We start from the raw sequence: 21,278 nt of genomic DNA on the forward strand, positions 1-21,278 counted from the left end.
ATCACCCTCCATGTAATGTAGATTAAGAAAGTCAGACATGTTTAAAGTTCAGTATCGATGGTTAGATGCATCTGGCTCCTGTTCGCTATGTGTCCAGTGAACATTTTTAGAAGTTCGCCTAACCTGCTAAGTGAGGAAAATCCATTCAGCAAACTTTACAACTTGCTCTGATGGAAGGCAGTTGCTATAGTAAATGGAAAGAAGCATCCCAAATAGTACCGTCCCTAACAATCACCAGCTAATGGGAACTTTATCAATCACTATCAACATTACCAACTGGTTCCTAACAGAGCCTGTTCTATGGTTCCCAAATTTGGTCCACAATTCTGCACAAATTTTGAAAGCTTTGAAGCCTTAGAGTTTGGGTAACCCCAAACCTTAAGCTTGTGAGGAAAGTGCTGGATGGGGTGTACATAAGGCTTTAGGAAATTTTTGCATTGTCTGACTTTTCAATTTGGTTTATGGAAAGCCAGATTGTTAGGGTCCTGGAATCTGATCTGGAAAAAGAGTGGGAGGATTTTCCTGGTCCTCCTTTCTGAAGCACAAGTGTGCAATTTAATCAGGCAGCAATATGCTGCAAGGAGCTCAGGATGATGTGATATATATATATATATATATATATATATATATATATATATATATATTGTTTTTTGTCAAAATGAATGTAAATGTAATTGAAAGTAGTTCTGTATGTATGTAAAAAGTCTGAGAACTAATCTTTATCACACAGATTATCACAATATTACAGATTAGATTATTTTTTCAGAAACTACCTATCTTTCTTAAACTACGTACACACGTCCAACAGTTCTCACCCGATAATCGGCTCAGGGCTGATATCAGGCGAGAATCTGGCATGTGTACAGTGCCAGTCATCTATCGTCCAAACTACCATCCTGGCGGGTCCACAGACGATGGACGACTAACGATCGTAATGCAAGGGAAAGGGGAGGGCACGCAGCAGGGTGACACTCTGTCGCTCTACCCCCTCCCTTCAGAGAAGAACGGTGATGTATGTACAGCACTTGCTCATGCATCGTGCAATAATAGTCGTTGGAAAGGATCATTACTATTATTGCACGTGTGTATGTGGCTTTAGGCCAGTAGGTGATGGCTGACCCTTTACTTACTAATCAGCCTAACCAAGATCAGAAATTAGATCAAAACTAAAGCCCCATAGACGTCAGATAGATGGCAGAAATTGTCAATAGAAATAATGGACCACTGTACATGTCAAATTTTTTCCTGAGATAAGCATCACTGTTTGTCTTGGGTGAGAATCATCTGACGTGTATGATGCTATGATTCATAAAACCAATAAATATTTCAAAAAGTCTTACACACTAAAAAATACAAAAAGGCACATTCAAGTTTATTTACATCTTTTTATTCTGTTGTATTTAATTACATTCAAATCTGCTTACATGTCATTGATGGGTAAACGTTTTATTGTTACATTAGAACTCATTTATCAACACTTGGACAAAAACAACTTCAGTTCTATGTCCCACCAAAACCAGGTAAAAGCTTTCAGTACTTCAAATATATGACAGATGAAGTATGACAGGTCACTACAAGCCACCACCTACTTTCAATGAATGAGCTCCTCTGTTAACAAATGTTTCTGTTCATTTATGCTTAAATGTCAAAGATTTTGGCTTGTGTTACTGCAGTATACATCATTAACAGCAATTATGTATAAGCTTTACAATTCTATAGTTTAATATGATGGTAAATGTATAAGTATTTACCTTTTATTACTGTTCTTGTTGGAATGTATGCATTAAATGTGACCTTTCTAAACCTAATAAATACTTTCTATATAAAAACCCCTTTGAATATAAATACATAACAATACTTATGGTTATTAAAAAAAAGTTAGAAAAAGTTTAATTTACAAAAAAGATTGACTTTCTATACATTTTCTTTTACAACACACACACACAGACAGTCATTTACTAATGCCCTTCGAATCAGTCCTGTTAATGACAGGGTACAAATGTGTATGAGTTGTTTTATTCTTCAGAAAGTAAATAACTGTATTGTAAAAATTGAACCATATGACTAGCCAGGTGGTTTACAGCAACCTATATTTGTATTTGGTGGAATAAATGATTGCACTATATTCATTTAAAGTTGTGTGGCTATGGCTGCAGATTGTTCTTGTTTCTGTCTGTCAGATCCAGCCTATATATAACATACAGGACACTTTCTCTTGCCCTCTAACTCCCTTACCTCTTAAAGTCCAACCCATGGCTCTATTTAATGTACCTCTGCAACCCCATTTTCCCCTTCATGTCTGGAATACATAGGTTAACTGCATATTCGGTATTGGGGGATATGTACAAATAATTACTTTATTTTTTGTTCCCATTGGCTTTCTCCTTTGAATTAGGCAGGTCCCCTAAAACAGCTTCACCTTCCTGTCTGACCAGTTGCACCTCTCTAAAGCTATTAACTAGCAGTTCTGTATTGTATAGAAAGATGGCAACCAACAGCATGGGACAATGAATAAGAGTTTTGCTTGCCAAGGTGAATATTTGTACCAGTTGTTCCCAGCTTGCTATTTAAGTCATACCCTGCAGGAGGGACACCAATTCATGGGTGCATTTACATTATTGTGTTGATTTGATACATTTCTCTGTTATTTATAAACATATTTTAAAAAAAAGTTATTTGACCACTTCAACCCTTGCTAGTAATAAATATGTGAAGAATTTGGTGTGGTGGAACTCCACAGAGCCTTGACCCTATTAGATGAAATACAATGCCAATTGTGGGCTAGGTCCCTTTCACCATCAACACCTGTCCTCAAAAATGAATCTTGGCTGAATGAGTCAACTTCTCACTCCATATTCTTGTGTAAAATCTAGCCTTAATAATGCCCATTAGGGAAAGGGATGCCAGACAAGAAAATAGAGGTGGGATGGTTAGGTTCCCACATATCTTTGGCCATATCAGGTATTTTTAATTTTTAATAATAAAACAGCTGTCAGGAAAACACCAAACTAATAGCAATCATTTAAATCTTGAGCTGATTCAGATTAGTTGTTTTTTCTCTAACTCTCTATGTTACAAACTGAAATAAATAACATAGTGGACTATGAAATTATGATTTCTTTAAAGTGACAGAATAAAACTGTTCCCGAACATTTGGTTAAACTTTTTTGTCTATAGGCACAGAAAACCCTCAGCTGCGATCAGTGGTCCTTTAGGCCTACTACAATTTGTTTTCTAATGTTTTTGCTAGGCCCACATTTAGAAAATAGATATTTATAATAAACGGACTGGAAAATTGCTGCATGTTTGGTTTGCATAATACTCTGACACAACAGACCCCTCTTCTAAAAGTGCTTAAACATTCATCATCAACAAGACAATTAACAAACAACAGCAATTATTTACAATTATGATTTACACAAAACAATAAAAAACAATCAGCAGTTAACTTTCAAATCTATATTTTCTTAGAAAGTTGCATTTGGCTTTAATGCTTTAACTGCATCAACTGTGTGGTGTGAACTGTTAAAAAGACACAAAATGGAGCTCAGTTAAAAAGAAATCAGTATTCTATTTTTTTAAAAAGGGAAAATTAATAAGCAGTTACACTTCTGCCAGCACCATCATCTTGCCAGATCCCTAAATTTAAATTGATTTGTGCAAGCAGGATGTTGTATCAGAAAATCTGTAGGAAAGAAAAGTGCTCTATACTTCTAAATAAATGGTAAATACAGAGCAGATAGTAAATGCCCCCTAAAAGATACAATCAAGTATTTGCTAGAATCTGCCTAAAAGGCAGGTGTGTTATATCATTGTTTTAGAACGTGTACCTCCTCCACTTACACCTTATTTTTTTATTTATTTTTTAATTATAGCTCATGTGGTGCAGTGTGCAGACAAACTCCAACGAGATACATTAAACCAAAAAAACTATGGAGGTCAATATAAGCAATTGGAAATACTCGACTGATCTTTAGGTTCCATGACATTGAATATCTTTACATTGATTTTTTGGCAATAAACAGATATTGCAACGATAGATCGATATGTGAATAGCATTGTATGATGTACAAAGTTGACAACAAATGTTGCCAATATTGGCAGAGGAATTGTTAAGTCAATTTAGCTTTAGCTCAACTAATTATGTTTTTTTAATTTTTTATTAATATTATTTGAACTGTTTACCAAGAAAATTGATTTTTATTTTTCATAAATACCAGACTAATTATGAGATCTGTTACCCTTTTTAAATGCATGTAAACTGATCCAAATAAACTGACGTTAATGTGTATTAATGGAACAAAAGGTTACACTAAGTAAAGTAAAAAACTTGAAACACCTACAATACCTGCTACCTTTTACTACTTCCTGCAACATAAATCCACATGCTGAAAAAAAGTATTTGAGTTGGAATAAAGTGATATGCTGGAGCTGCAAAAAGCTTTTACAAACAAAACAATAATTTATATATATAGTTCATGGGATCTATCCAGCTCCAGTCTTCAATGAACACATACAAGCCAGGTAAAAAAACTTGACTCATTTTCTGACTCTTTGTAAACCACAGATTAATACATGTATCGATATTTGTAAGAGAAATACAAAAAATATGTGCAAATCCTGGCTTTTGAAGACTAGAGTTGGATACCTCTGAGCTATGTGCATAGCACCAGAAATCATTGAGCACCCAGTTAAACTGCCTGTACCATATTTAATTATTTCTAGATAATAGAGGTCACATTGTAAAAAAGATTAAAAATACATAGACATACAGGTACTGCAATGCAATAATTCTATGTCTACAATATAAAATAAAAAAAAATAGCACCTAACAAAATATTATGTTACATATTATTGTATGTTATTTTCATTAGCAAATATGAAAGCATGACTCCATGATAATTAAAGTTATCTTTATATTAGCATTACACACTCCATGTTTTGGAGTTTTACCTTAATAGTGAATCATTTCACAAAGTAAAAAGGTGAATTCAAATTCCAATGGTAAATTTTTAGAATCTTTGATAAACAAAGACTATACCATTATTCATTTTAGTATTTTTGTTAAAATCCTGAACCTTGTTTTTTTTCTATAGCTTAGGGAAGGATTATATCCTATATGTGGACTTTACTATTGTGTGATATTTCCTGTCTTGAAGACTGCCTGTCATTAGGACAAGAAACATGGAAGCTCTGTTAGGGGCACTGTATCCATTCCTACTATTATTTAGATGCTATAGCCATGGTTGTAAAGTGGTAACTGCACTGCTTTACAGCTGCCAGTGAGACATTGATGAGAACAAGGATCGAATGATCACCAGTCAATGGGGCAGGAAGTAAAACAAAGTCCCCATAGTGGAGATCAAAGAACCAAAAAAAATTTGGGTAAAATTGGCTAAAGTTCTACATTATTCCAGGTCACCTGGTCTCCAAAAAAGAACTCCGAGCTGGAGGTTTAGTTGTTGTTGTCATCACTACTGAGTTTACCGTTGTGGTAATTATTGTAGGTAAAAAAACAAATTAATTAGTACCATATCATAACAAATTATTAGGATGTCAGGCTGATCAACTCTCATACACCACAACCCCTAGGGATTCACATGGTCTGCTCTGGCTGTGGCTAAGCACTTGAGTAGAAAATTTATGACCTCCTCAATCATATATTTCTAGATGAAACCTTTAACAACACTATTAATTTACGAACAAGAATGAAACTGGGCAGTGATTTTTTTTTTTGGGGTGTCCTGAAGGTAAGTAGAAGTCTGGTGCATATGCCACCCTTTGGCAAATAGTCAGTGCAGGGTGGAGAGAGAATTGTGTACAGCCATGAATGGCCACCTTTTAAAAGTCAGTCTCAGATATACCAAATATTCCTTTTACAATCACTCAGCTAAGGAATACTGTTACTTAGCCATAATAATCTAAATACATGCTAGTTTTAGTGCAATGATGTCATTAAATATTTAAATGTTTTAATATAAACAAACATTGAATAAAGATGGAGACGTCTAGTAATCATACAATGATAGCTGTAAGTCTCCATGATGGGGGTCTCTCTGTTGAAAAAACAAAACAAAACTGAGAATACAAACAGTATTATTTTTAATAGTAACCAATCGAGTTTCATATTTACTTTTTGGAAAGCAGAATATCTGATTGGTTACTATGAGATAATGAATGTTTCCCAGTATTTAGCTAGCCCTAGATTTGGGTGCAATTGTGGCAAACCTTGTTCCTATGCCAGTTGAACTACAATGCTGTAAAAAAAATAACCAAAATCAGCGCTATGCAACTTTAGACTTGGACAAAAAATTGATTAATAATTTTTTCACTGCCTGTTTATGACATTCTAATTATGACATTATTTTTTTCAGTTGAACTGTGGATCACATACTTAAAAAAAACTGGGGTCTTACAACACTTTAGACTTCAATATAAAATTCTGGGAAACCGCCTAATAATTTACACATTAATAACCAGAGTTTGCATTAATTGAATAAAGTGTGGACATTATTATAACTGTTCTAAGCAGCCAGCTCACCACATATAAACATTTTAGCTTGTGGTACTATGATACACTTGCAAACACCACATGAATACAATTAGGTAAAACGCTAAAAATCTACATACATTCAGAATAATATCTAAAAGTTTTTTTTTGTTTTGTAATAATTCATACGACATAATCCTTGAATTCTAAAGTGAACTCAAATATAGCAATATTGTACTCGAGGTGTGTTAATACATTGCAATAGAATACTGGAGTGGTGAGGTCACTAAGTGATCAGAAGTGATGATACTAATCCCTATTAAAAATGTTTAGTCTGTATCTTTTCTTTGTATTTTGTATCATTCATAACTGCATCAATCTGAAATTGTTTTGAATCGTCAAGCAACACAGTAGCTCACTTAAACCAATATAAGTAATTTGATGTCACTCCTGGAAAGCACTGATTATCTGTACAGGAACCGCCATAACTTGAAGGACAAGCTGAGCAAGGTACACCAACTTTATAAGGGGCTTCTCCAATCCAGTTCCCCCTAAAATAAAAATAAAAATATTAACAATAGGTAAATACGATAATTATTATTATGCATTATGAAGGACAGGGCCCCATCCCCACCACTTCTCATCTAAATCAGCGATCGCCAAGGCCGACAAGAAAATTTTGGTGGTCTGGGGTTCTGGCTGGTGTGCCCCCCAGTGGGGTCAGGGTAAGGACCCTGATGGGGAGGTGCACCAGCCAGAGCCGCAGACCATGTCTCCTGTGTGGATCACAGACTCAGGGCCGTGGGCAGGTTGTCTCTCCGGACACAACTCTACCATCACAGGCTCAGACCTGCAATGGGAGAGTGGGTGGGTTCTGGCATCATGACGTCACTCTTGGGGAAGTTTCTTCCTCTTTGAGCGAATCACGGCTCCCTGCGCTTGCGCTGTCCGGAGTCCGTGAAATTAGTGTTCCAGGACGTCCAAAAGGTTTTGCGACCACTGGTCTAAATGGTTGCAGTGGTCTGTGCCAGGGTTTATTAGAATGTGAAAGCTCCCTTAATATTTAGGCCCTATACCCTGGGTGATGTGAACAGGGGTACGTGGTATCCCTTGCTCGTTCCCAAAAAGGGTTTAATAACAATAAGTAAAAATAACCACACTAAAGTCTATACTGCATTGTCTTTTATGCAATGTGTCAGAGTAGAACATATGGACTCCTTGGGCTTGCAAATGATTTCCAAAAATATGTTTCTTTTATATCTAATTAGTTTGTCATTGTATTGTTACATCTATCTGTCCTTTAAATACTAAATTTTACACTGTTGAGTTTAACTGATATCAGAGGCAACATATTTTGGAGGGCATAACTATTCCTTGGAGTTAAAAAAAAAATGTGACTGCTTGAAGGGACCTAAAGTAAAAAATAGAAAAATAAAACAATTGAAAAGTTAGTATTGTCTACTGTTAATTCCAAATAATCGAGCATAACCAAAACCCGAGGCTGGAAATTTCACCTACAAAGTACATAAAGGAACATGAGCCATCAGTGTTATTCAATGAGAGCTAAGATGTGGGCAGTACATAGGGGGAGATATTGGTGAAATGCACATTTTTTGTAGAAGGTACTACTAATTTGCATTGACCATTGAGTGTTCTGGACTCCACATGCATATACTACCCCTACTATACTAACTGACAACAAGGCTTTTTCATTAATAATCCCCACAACCTACTGCACCATCAGCTGCTTTTACACAACTACCTCTATAAATGTTTGCTTCTGAAGCCTAATACCAGCAGACCGGAACTTTTCCAGGTTGCTGCCAAAAGACTGCATGCTTTGCTTAGTCTACAGTGTAAGCACACTACTTTTTGCTACTGGTATAATATGTAATATTTGCTTGCGTCCCGGTCTTTTGACTATTATGTTCTTATGACAGCCTAAGTGTTTTATTATGATAAAATACTGCAATGTTAAAAGTGAAGAAAGTCAACACTGAGCAACAGCTGCTCTGTGAAGTGTTGACTGCAAAGAAGGTCGGTACTTGGAAGAAAAGTGATTGCAGAGGTATAAACAATGGTTCTACCATCAGAACAGCGATCACAGCTGTAAGTAAATAATAGGAAAAAAAAAAGTTGGACTTACTTTGGAGAATAATTGCAGACTAAGTACACAGCTCTTCTCCATACAGCTCCCCAGACATTCATATTGTAACATGTATTGATCGCACACCCTATTCTGTTAGTTGTTGCCCAAACCATCTGCCAAAAAGAAAACATATACAGTAAAGTGAACTTTTCCACCTATCTTACAGTCATGCTGTACGCTTTTAGAGCATAACAAACCTGTGTATAATGTGTGCACATCGGACCAAAGCATCTCAAAGGACATCTAGGATTGCAGTCTTGAGGATAAGGAAATGCATAATCCTTGACTTCATCATACCATGGTTTTACCAGTTGTAAAATAGATTGGTATCTGCATAAAGTAAGTAATAAAAAATATTGATATGTGGCATTGGTAAATTTATTTGACAATAGTTTTTTTTACACATATATATATATATATTCACCCCCCCCCCCCCCCCCCCCCCCCCCCCCCCCCCGTCTGAGAACATTTAACTTTTAAAACTCCCTTCAATTATAAATTAAAATTACAATTATTTACCTTCCTGTCCTTACTGAGAGGTTCTGACCGAGAAATCTCATCAGATAAGGAGGTCCATGATCCCAAATGCAGGCAGCTGCCCAGGCTTCAGCTGACTTTGCCAAGTTGTCATCCCAGACCTGGAGGAGGCAAGATACTGTAAATAAACATTCATGGATTTATGCACATATCTTTTTTGTACGTATCTCTAACGTTGCATTTGAACAGTTTAATCAAAATGTCCTGGATAGATCAATCAGCATGAAACAAGTCACAATTGCCTCCTAGAGTATTTTGAGATGGGCAAAAATACAAAGAATTTGAGGTCTGCAGGCTTTCACCCAACTCCCAACTATTATCTTGATGGTAGTTATAGAGGTTTATATTCAGCTATTCCAAAAGCAACTCAATTCTCTGCCAGTGTATCTATTCTTATGTAGATCGCATTTGTTTTCAAAAGATATAAAATAAAGCTTGCGTGTGCTCTTGGAGATCATGCTTAGCTTCATGACAGGTATTTAATACAAGAAAATAGTTAAACTTAATGCAGTAGAAGGTTAGCAAATTGAACGATGATCTGTGTAGCCAACTTTAACCCCTCAAAATGTTACATGCTTTTTGTGTATTTTTTGCTTGCTATTGGATTGTGGCAAAGGTTTTCAGTCCTGGATTGCTACAGCTCTGCGCCATTAACATATATTGTATTCTTTACTGTTAATTATTATACAGCATAATGTTAATCCATGAAAACAAGATCACAATAAAGGATTAACAGATAATGGACTCAATTAATATATCAATATAAAAGGAATAATATATATATATTTATATATATATATATATATATATATATATATATAATGCACCATAGGACACATAAGGAAGCAATGGGAATAAACTCCAACATTTCGATCTAGAAAACATTAGTGATACTGATACATTCCATTCACCCCATTGGCTCACCTAAGATTAATGCAGGGGAAAAAGACATCATTCTCTATAAATTCAGTTCTCTGCTTTTAGCTGATCCAACAGAAGACAAAATAACCTATCTGATAAAATTTTAGACACATTGCATGCCTAGAACAGATTTGGCCTCTTTAGAAGTAGCTAATATGTAAAAATGTAACCACAGAACAGTCAAAGCTAAGTTGGAGCCAGAGCTCATGGGGGTGCATAGTTATGCAACGTTAACATTGCTGAAAAAATGTATTAAATACAAATCAAAATAGTTAAAGTTCCAACAAATCAGGGGCATTTTAGGCCAATGTCAAAACTAAATATTTATATAAAGCACCTGCTTAGAATAGTGTATTTGTATGTGGTTAAAAACAGTTTATTAGATCATTGCCTAGGACAGTTTTTTTAGAAAATGAATATTACTATTTTTTGTTTATTCTGTTTAACTTTTAAATATTCAAAAGAACGCTAGACAACACATATTAGTAGTACCAGATACCCACTGTTTGATCAATAACCTAAAGTGTACCTGAACTCAGGATGTCTTTTTTAAATAAAAGGTTTTTGTATTCTCTCCCTTAAAGCCTTGTTGGTTACATACCTTTTTTTGGTTTCTATAAAGTCCCATTGCTGAGCTATTTTCACTTCCTGCTTATAGAATGACAGCAAGTCTATATGAAAGAAGTGGAAATATCTACAAAATGGGAGCCAAAGGTTGACTCCATGCACATAGTTGTCAGGAATCTGTTAATTAATGAAACCTGAATTGAAGAAGAGAGTAGCAACACCTAAACAAAAGAGTATAATGCTCCAGTAGAGGAAAGGAAGGTTGGGTATTGGTGTCTGGCAACGGGTTATGTAGCATAGATAGAAAGGTGAGTTTTGCTTATCACAAAACAAATTTATTTGCGTAAAAACACATTTTTTGGATGAAAAAGGTTAGTTTTTTTGAAAAGGTCTTAGTGGAATGCATGGGGGTCAATAAGAAGGTGATTTATTCACACTTTATACTATTTCTGAGACCTACAATATGATTTTATTTACAAAGGACTGTTACAAATGATTATTCCATCAACAGTTCATCATCTTTAAAATCATAAAAAAGTAGGGGGAATTATGATTAACAAACTTATGACAGACATTCACATTTGTTTTGTGCATAGGAATGGGAAATCTTAGGATCACAACTGCTGAATCTGTGATGTCTATTAGCATACCATTCTATTGGTTGAAAAACAAAATTACATTTTACAGACAAAATCATTTTTACAAGAGGCCTGTACAAGAGGCTTATGGGTTATTTAATCCACCAGTGCCTTTCCTAGAGGTGCCTTAGAAAGGTGTGAACAGCTGAGACATTCTTTTTTGTCCTCCTTTGCCAAAGGTGCCAGTCTTTAACTGTTTCCTATGGACCTTTATTCCTTGCTATGATTAATAGACATGAAAATAAGTTTATATTGTAAAGCACCATAGGTTGCCACACCAGGGAATAAAAAATGATGTTGTATGAATTTTTGGTTTGGTGATGTGAAGACCTGTGCTGACATCTGGAGTACCCTGCAATAACTCTTGGGTGTCAAGGCCATTTCAGGCGTTCAGGAAGGAAAATGTTAGATATTTCTTTGTATATGGAGTCCCCCTAAATAAATGTAATGTTGTAAATATTTTATAATTGGCTAATAAATACTTAGTTGTGTTGAAGACCAATAAAAACCCTTGTATTTTCCTTTTCATTCTTGGCATTTTATAGACAATACTGGAAGCAATTTACCATGTGTGAAGAGCTGCGAAGACCAGAGACTAACAATGTTCTCTTCATCCATAAGCAAAGAAAGCAGAAATATTATTACTCGGACACCCCTAAAAGGTATATTGGCTTACACAAAGAATCCTTTTACTATGCTTCTATGGAAATGATTACCGTAAGCTAAACCATCATAACACTCTTCTGAAGTCAGATGTATGAAAGATCAATTCAAATTGGTGTGCAGTGCATCAACAGGTATTATGGTTGATTTATTTATACAGGTTCCACCTATTGAGCAACATTTTACAAAGTCCATAGTCATTATTATTATTATTATTATTATTATTAATAATTTTTATAAACTTTTTTTATACAGTGCTAGCATATTAAGCATCACTGTACACATCACTGACATAGGAGGAGGAGCTTACTATCATGTTACTAACTATCTTTTAGAGGGGCTCACAACCTTTCCTTGTTCCTTTTATAATTATATGTCCTTAGGGCCGATGTTGTAGGGGGAAAGGGTAGGAGGTTAGCCTACCTGTATGATTTTAGGTTTCCTAATAACCAAATTAGCTTGTATAGTCTAGCATTACACACACATGCCTTGAATAAAAAGGAATTAGAAGGGATTATTGACTGTAGTCACCCGCACTGCTCTCCCTTTGTGTTGCAGGCTCTACCTTCCCCCAGTACATGTACAGGCCAGTAGGCCAATGATGTAAGTATTAGAGAAAGCTGCTCTTGGATGAAAAGTAGGCAAAAGGACATTGAACTAATACCACCTTATGGTAATAGATATCAGGATTTGTTTTCTAAATACTTTCTTGCCATTGTGAACCTAATATGGAAAGTTTCACCTACTTTTACTGAGCACTTTTCCACATACTTGGGAAGTAGTGGGCCATGTGAAGGCACCAGATGATCATTCCTGACATTCCATTGCAGAATTCCGCCGCTTCCACTGGGATAATTAGAATGCAACTATTCTGCCACGCCAGGGCAGAGTAAATATAGACAGAGGTAAACCTTGTTATACGATTCTACAATGCATAGCTTTCTTGTTATACTACAATCCTATTGTAGCTTTACAAATAAATGTCAAAAACAGAAAAAATAGAATATTTGATCAATATTTGAATATAAATTGGAGAAGTTTTAGTAAAAGTGATTTGCTTCATGTTTGATAATATGTGTTGATATTTTAAAAAAAGCTTTAAAATTTCCAGACTGGACAAAGAGAAGCAATCTTCTTACTATTTCAATCCCCTGATGTGAGCATGTAAGCATATATGTGCTGCCTCTCCCTCTCTCAGTCTTACTACTGGGCAGAGGATTTCAGGGTATATATATCACATGAAATATAGGTGCTAGTTGCATTAACATTTAAAAATAATGTTAAGGGTTTTTTTATTACATCTCATAGGAGAATTGCTTGAAACATGTGGCTAGGCTATGAGCACTTACCAATTTAAATATTGTTAAAAAGAAATAAATAAAAAACTCCATGACCTCTGTAGGTGCAGGCACTGTGAAACAATTGAATCTCACAGCACTGTAGTTGGGTTTTAGTCAATTTATGTAGCAGTAGCAGCCTTGTAATGTAAGTACAGTGTACCTGCTTTGTGTTTAAATTAGAAGGCTGCCAGGCCACTGCTGTAAAAAAATGAAGAGTTATACTGCCATTGTTAGGACGTTTGACATTGAATTGCTCCATTTTGCTAGAAGCTACATTTGGGGGACTTTTTTAGGTTGTTTTCACTTCTTAAATACAGGTATATGCAAATAATTAAATGTCTAAAGCATTGCCACAGGATCACTTTAATGTAAACACAGAAATGTTTACCTAAATAACATGATTAAGTGGAAAGAAAAATAACCTTGTCTGATTTTTTACTGCTGTCAGGGGCTTGGTGTGATATACTTTTTGAAATTTCCCATGCAGGTGACATGGTTTCTCCAAATAGGAAAAAAGGGTAAATCTATTACAGCAACACAGACAGAAATAAAGACAGTGTAAAGTTAAACTCCCAGAGTTTCGAATTCTCCCTATTCTATCCAATATTTACATTCTCTTTAAAGAAAATCCACTATGCTCATGTCACTATGACAGCACATAGGTATTCCCATTTACTCTCATATAAGATGACCATCCGTACTGTATGTAATTACCCCCTTAAAGAGTCAGGGTCAGCTAAGATGAGTAAATAATACTAATATATGTAATCATATCATATTTAGTACCATACAGATCATATTTTACCAACACAATCAAGTTATGCAGAAAGAGTCCAATAACAGGCACTATAGGCCTTGCTCTTAGGTCTTGTGGAAAGCTTATGGAGTAACCACTTCTGTCCAGCATGGTGTATCAGTGGATAAGTTCAAAAAGGATCTAGCTTTTCAAATTTTTACTAACTGAGTCCAATTACTACAGCAAACATCTAACCTATGTGATGCAACAACCCAATTCTCTAAAGTACAGAAAAGGCCAGCCAAGATGAATATCCATCAATTTCGGACCATCTGCATTGCATGGGGCCTGTTGGTGGTCTGCTCCTTCTGTAACCTGCTAGCCAGCTGTTGTCACTGCAGCCGCGGTTGATACTTAACACATTGTCTGGGGGATCTTTACAACATTTCTAGACAGGTAAGAATGTGAAACATCTCAGGCCAGAATGTTTTCAGACTGTTCTTTCTACATGACCACAAACAGCTACATGTAGTCCAGGAAACAAGTCATGTTTGGAAAGCATGGTTTCTTTATGCCAACACAAACAATAAATCATAGTAAACAGGGCCATCCAAGATTGACCAACTTACTGGTTAAACAAACCACTTCTGAAAGTCTGCACTCAGCATAGTACAGTAAGTCTGTATGTACACATACATTAAATTTATATCTGAGCCGCAGGATGGGTGGGTGGAGGCAGTAAAAGAGTTATTTATGGGAAAAGTATAGATGTAATGTATATTTGTCCAAAGTGTTGTAACTGACAAAACATGGGCTTATGTGCACGGGAGAATGAATGGAAAATCAAGTATGATAGGTAAAATAAGTAGATGTAGTATATATAAAAAGACATTTTATAGAGAGATGAGATTGCTTCATTCATATAGAAAATGCAGTATATTATACTTGATACTATTAGGTCATAATACTGTATGCAAAATTTAATTTAATTTATTAAGAAATGTCTGTTTTATGCATGTTTTAATAAATGTTATAGTCTTATATGGTAAACTGTTTAAATTTTGATTTATTATAGGATTTTGTTATCATTTAGATGTATCTGATAACACTGCTTCTCCTAATGGTTAACTGGAGCATGTGGCTATGTGCTTGAACGGCTTTTTGAAATTAATTACCCACCTACATACAATGTGTTTTTATTAATGGCAGTATATCCTATAAATTCTGTAATGGTAACCTATTTAAAGGTTTTTTTTCATTAGTCGAAGCCTAAATAGATATCAACATTCCATAAAATGTAAGGTGTATCTAAAGCCAAAATCTGTTTTTGTTTTGAAAAAAGAGGGAAGAATTTACTGTTGACGGTTTAACTGCTGAGAAAAAGTTATTGCCCCTAGTAATTGTTGTTAGAACAGAATTGATGGAAAATCCAGCTTTTTATCTTAGTCACCAGGAAAAGATGAGCCAAAACCTTCCAATGAGGACACCTGTTTCTCTAATAAGTGTCTCAGGGTTTCTCCTAACTTTGCACAGATATTGGCCCTGGTTTATTAAAGCTCTCCAAGGCTGGGGAGAATACACTTTCAGCAGTGAAGCTGGGTGATCCAACAAACCTGGAATGGATCTGGTCCAGAATTCAAAACATTTGCTAGCAAATAGCAAATTACTTTTAGGAAATCTGTTCCAGGTCTGCTGGATCACCCAGCTTCAACAATGAAAGTGTATTTTCCCATTGTCTCACTTTATTGTCTTCTGTACAAAAATGTAATATAAACCCTACCAATAGAAGGTGAACATCTTTTCTCTAATGCTCAAATTCGTGAACAGGCCCTTGGCGTTCTCACTTACAATGCATGGCCTAATGTTCTTGCACTGTACGTGAATATATAAGGACCTGCAATAGTCTGACAGAGCACTCTAGAGAAGAGGCTTCAGGGGAAAAATGAGTGAGAAGGTAAGTAAAGATGCATTTTACTGATACCCTAGACAAAAGTGAGCATTTAATGCTTGCAGTGGAGGGGGTAACTTTTTCCCAGAGTTCAAATGTGGCTGACAAAATATATATAATAAAATACTTTAGCTCTTCAGGCCAGAGACAGCCAGGCGCCTTGCAATTTCTGAAATGGGTCACCAGTGACAGCCCCCTTAGTTCAGTTTTTCATAAAATAGTTCCATAAAAAGAAATATTATTATCTGATATGGATGGTTGGCACACGTCATCACTCTTTACCATTTTATATCCCAAAGCGTATCCCATAACACAGTCATCACTCTCATAACTCCCAATTATTATAAATAAATCAGTAACACATTGTTTGGCTTTACCATTAAACATTTTTGTGCACACACTAAGCATGGAAACCTAATATGATACATGCTGACTAATTCTGGAAGCTGCAAGACCCTGAGTTGTCATCTCTATCCTTCTTTCAGTAATGTCACTGACCCAGAACCATCATGTACATCTCACATGTCTTGACACCTGTGAATATTGTCATTTTGGGTCAGTGAGTTATCCAATAGCTAAAGAAGAACAATGACGGCAACTCTGGAAAAATCAAGTCAGCGATAGTTGATTTCATATTGATATGTTTCACGTATGGCATGCATGTCTTTCTAATATATTAATGAATCACCCACCATGTACTCCATATTTGCTGCAGGTGGAAAGACTTTGCTTCTGACTTGGTTATGGTATTCAAGAATAGCGATCATGTCATTTTGGGAAATGTAGCGCTTCCTTCTGGCCTTGGGGATATTTGCTGAGTCCAGCTGAGCATTCAGTTCTTGCTCTAGGATGGTGGAATTGTTGGCTGATGATGATAAGTCTGTGGAAGTAGGTAACACTAAACCACATGTTTCACAGAGGACAGAAAGTATAAAAGCTGCAGCCACAAAGCACATCTCAATCATGCTTGGGAGATAATGCACAGACTTCAGATACAGTGCAATAGTTTGAAATAAACCACGTCTGGAAGCCTATAAGAAATACAAATAAAATAAATATTAAATAGAAGTAATACATTTATTATAATTGATGTTTAAAGCACAATGACATTACTTAATAAGAAAAGAAATGAGCAAAAGTGCAATACATTATAACTGTCAAGAATAACCTTTAAAAGCATCAATTAAAGAAAAGAACAAATATAACAATACCATGTATAGTAACGGTTTCTAATTAGAGAAATATTACAGCATAAACCTACAAGTCCAAGTTTTCTTGGCAGGCAAATATTAGGACTGAATAGGAAAACTTCTGTACTCTAAAACTATTTTTTTTTCTATATTCACATAAAGCAATATACCACAATCTTACCTTTTAGCAGTGTGTCAAGTCTTGCACTAGTGAAACGTCTAGTGCTCTGCTATGAAGTGTGCAGCCTTGTAAGGGAAGGACATATCCTGTCGTAAATTCAGTGAAAGCAAAACTCTGCTTGCTAGGAACTTCTGGCTGCAGGATTTGTTAAGTGATAACAGCTTTTTATATGTTACAGCCTGCACTCCCATGCCAGAGCCTGGAGAAGTAAAGCTTACAAAGGAGGGGTTTACAGTACAGTACAGTACATTGATTGGGTGGCATCATATCAGAGGGCTGGTAGGAACAATGGCACATGTAAATTCAATCACAAATTAGGAGCAGATTACCAGTCTAATGGGTTTTTTTTTCATCAGAGATTTTCTGGGATACAGGGGTTTCCTGCTATTATGATTTCATAGAAAGAGTTTAGCCAAGTAAAAGGAATATGTTAAACTGATGACCTGGGCACCACACTGATTGCAGGGAGAAAGGTTTGCTTTTGACTTATTTAGGTTCTTATTACAGATTTGTTTGCTTTTCATAGAAAAGAGAAGTAATAGATCAGAGTAAGGTGCAGAGATAAGATTTATCTGCTCATGCATGTGCAGTCTCTACTTTAGCTGCTATTGAACTTGGACACATCCAGCAGCACCCAAACTATATAATTTATAGAAAAATAAAATGTCATGATGTAGGGTCTGTCAGTATGAAGAATTCCTTATGTTAGAAGTATGTGAAAGTGAGAGAGTCAACCAACTGTCATGAAAAAGCCTTTGCAACTTCTAAAAAGTTTTATAATCAATGGCGCATATGGTCTACTATTTCTAATGTGGTTGGATAAAGTCCTATAACCCACCCTATATTGCTTAATTATATATTCCTACTTTAATGTGAACCTCAGATAAATTATTCGATATACAATGTTTCCGACTGTGAACCTCTTTTGATTGTTGTTGTTTTTTTTAATTTTAATTTTGTTTAACATGTTTTCTTTCTGTTGTATTATTTTATTTTATTGTACTGTTTTATTGTTACTGTTATTGTACTGTTACAAAATTAAAAAGCTTTAATAAAAATTTGAATTGGAAAAAAAAAAGAAGTATCTGAAAGTGACTTTGATCTATGACTTAAAACAGCTGTTCTCAAAGGTTTTAACATTAGGGAACCCTTGGAGTACCTTTCAGGAACCCCTGCTGTAATTACTATAACCACAACTCACATTATATTTGCATGGTGGTCAGTAGGAAGAATGTCTCTTACAGGTGGGAAGATAAAGATCATTGGTGCCAGTTAAACTGATGCACAAACTGCTGATTGCTCAAGGAAACCCTAACAACCCCTGGAGGAACCCTAGTTGAGAAACAATGGTGTTAAACAATGATATCAGTGTGAAAGTCAATCACTACAATATCTTCCTCCCTGTTTCTGCACCTACCACTGGTGATTCCATTGTAATGCTTGGCATATATTCTATGGTATTTGTGACCAATATCATGATCATATCAATTCATTGCAATACTTCAGGTATTCAATATATCATCCGCTTGTTTGATATTGATTTAAACTCCATTATATTAAATCAACATATAGATTGTAACAAAAAAAATGTGTTTTAAATTTTTTTAGGATGTTTAGTCAATCAAAAATACTCCTGTCTAATCAATTTCCAGCCTGTAAATGTGGTCTTAAATGGATTGATTTGGCTTTTTTTCTAATTGGATGGAAATATTGCATAATATATGGCTACCTTAAGCTAGCTTTGTGCTCTATATATAAAACAGGGAATCTGACATTCCCTCATATATCCCCTGGTGGGAATTATTTACGACCATGTATTTCAATGGCTTTAATTGATTCCCACCAGGGAATGTTTGAGATGTTGCATGCAATGATAGATGTTTACAGGTAAAAACAAATTGTATACTAGAAGCATTTTTTAGCATATAACAAATACTGTATTTGTTAATGGACTGAATGGTGTGACTATAAACATAGTAATGGGACTTAAAGCTGATCTCGGGGCAAACAGCCAAATGCAAATATAAATACAAATAAGGGAACTGTTTTATCTGCCGAAGTATTTTAGAACTCAAATTTCTGTCCATCCAATTATGAGATTTACAAAGTCTGGCAGGGGAGAAGGAAGGGAGACAATTTTTTCTCTGCTATAGTTCAGTATCACTCACAGGTCTTGTGCTTTCTTCAGCCTGTAACTGGAAAGTGAAATGAGAAACAGCACATTTATGAGCTCATCTCTGTTACACTACTCTTCATTTAGCTTGCACTGCATGACAGCTAAATGGCTTCTTGTGCTGCTTCTTCCTCTTCCAGTCTAAGATCCCTTGTAAAGGGACTGCAATGGGCTGATATGATTTTAAAATTTAGGTTCAAAGATCTGCATTAATTTGTATTATTTTTATAGCTGTTTGCAGTTCAGCTTTAGAGCCTGTTTCACAATGATCCCACAGTCAATTTAATGAGAAGTATTATACCAAGATGAGACATAGCTTTTACAATTAAATAGCTCCAGTCCAAACCACAGATGTTTTATGCGTCAGTTAGACGGAGGTTTAGACAATGGTCCCTGCATCAACTTCTTGTAAACAATAATCATGGAACAATAACGGGACACGTTTCAGCTGAATAATATGGCAATGATCTGATCCTGCACTCTTGACGTGCAATAAACTAAATGTGTTGACATGTGTTGTGGATGCCCTGCAATGCATTGTTTACACATTGCTGTACTTTTTTGACAATTTTTTTGGAAGAGGACTATGCACATGGAAGACTGGCTTCCCTGTCTGTCCCTGCCCCCATTTACAATGGGTCATAAGTAAAATTGCCTTGTATGGTTTTTTTTCACATTAGCTGCATTGGGCATTTATCTATATTGCTACCCATTGTTGCTGGTGTGGATGGGCCCTTAAAATAAAATAAATCTGTCTCCTAATAGAATAACATGATGAGTTTGATAAAGAAATGAGTGTCTCAAGTGCCGAAATCTACCATATGTTATTGTTTTTGCATCTAATTCTCCATAAATTATTGTTTTTGCACCTCCATCCTCACTCCAGCCTCACCTGTGTATTCATGTTCTGGAATTGGCTCTGTGATAATAATAATCCATGCAATGTCTGTTGCTATTGCCCCTTGTAGACTCCAAGTGGGGTGAATTTTTTTTAGGTGGCTCAGCATTGTCTAGCTTTTTCAATAACACAAGTATAACACACTAATGCACAATCACACATCTTCCTCAGAACTGTAGCCAATGGCAAGTACCTAGGGAGTCTTGGGTTAGAAATCAATATACCAACCATAACAGCTGATATGGTGCCCAGAACCAAGGGGCCCTTTACAGACAGTGGCAAAAGAACAGTGTTTGCAGACATACCCTTCGTGGGACCACTCTTTACCACCAAACCCTGAAAATGTTGTCACCCTGAAATGTAGCCCATGTCTGGGCAGTATGCGTCCGCTTGCTAATTGGTCAGAGGTCAAAAAAAAAAGGAGGAATTGGCCACGTCAGAAAAGAGAAAACACAGCTAAGACAGTCAGAAGCCTGTCATAAGTCATAATTTTAAGGTATATTAAAATTTGTTTTTTGTCCTACAATAAATAATGTTAAATGAGATGACCACTGTATTATTATTAGTGCCAACAAATCACGCAGTGCTGTATATAATAAATAGGGGTTGCAAATGACAGACAGATGCAAACAATGACAGAGGAAGATGAGAGGACCCTGCCCAGAAGAGCTTACAATTTATCAATTAAAGTCCACGGGAGCATGAACCCCTGTATGCAGTAATTGGCTTAGTGGCCACTGTTTCTTTAAAAGTAGCTGGCAATAACAGGACCTTCGAGGAAATCAATTTATGAAAATAGGTAAATATCACATATGGAAACCTATTCTGTTCTGTGAATAACCTAATC

The 21,278-nt window shown here is 35.7% G+C and overlaps 1 protein-coding gene across 1 annotated transcript; it reads right to left on the reverse strand.

The window, feature by feature from the left end:
* Positions 1-1,388: 1,388 nt before the first annotated feature.
* PI15 (peptidase inhibitor 15) lies at positions 1,389-17,492 on the reverse strand. The gene is made up of 6 exons (XM_072411038.1): positions 17,361-17,492; positions 16,682-17,020; positions 9,159-9,277; positions 8,837-8,969; positions 8,637-8,752; positions 1,389-7,041 (listed from the first exon to the last, which is right to left on the reverse strand). The coding sequence occupies exons 2-6, from the start codon at positions 16,952-16,954 to the stop codon at positions 6,906-6,908; spliced, it is 777 nt and encodes a 258-aa protein (XP_072267139.1). The 5' UTR covers positions 16,955-17,020; positions 17,361-17,492; the 3' UTR covers positions 1,389-6,905.
* Between the last annotated feature and the right edge of the window lie 3,786 nt (positions 17,493-21,278).

Source organism: Pyxicephalus adspersus, chromosome 5, assembly GCF_032062135.1.
Source record: "Pyxicephalus adspersus chromosome 5, UCB_Pads_2.0, whole genome shotgun sequence".
In the NCBI taxonomy this organism is placed as follows: domain Eukaryota; kingdom Metazoa; phylum Chordata; class Amphibia; order Anura; family Pyxicephalidae; genus Pyxicephalus; species Pyxicephalus adspersus.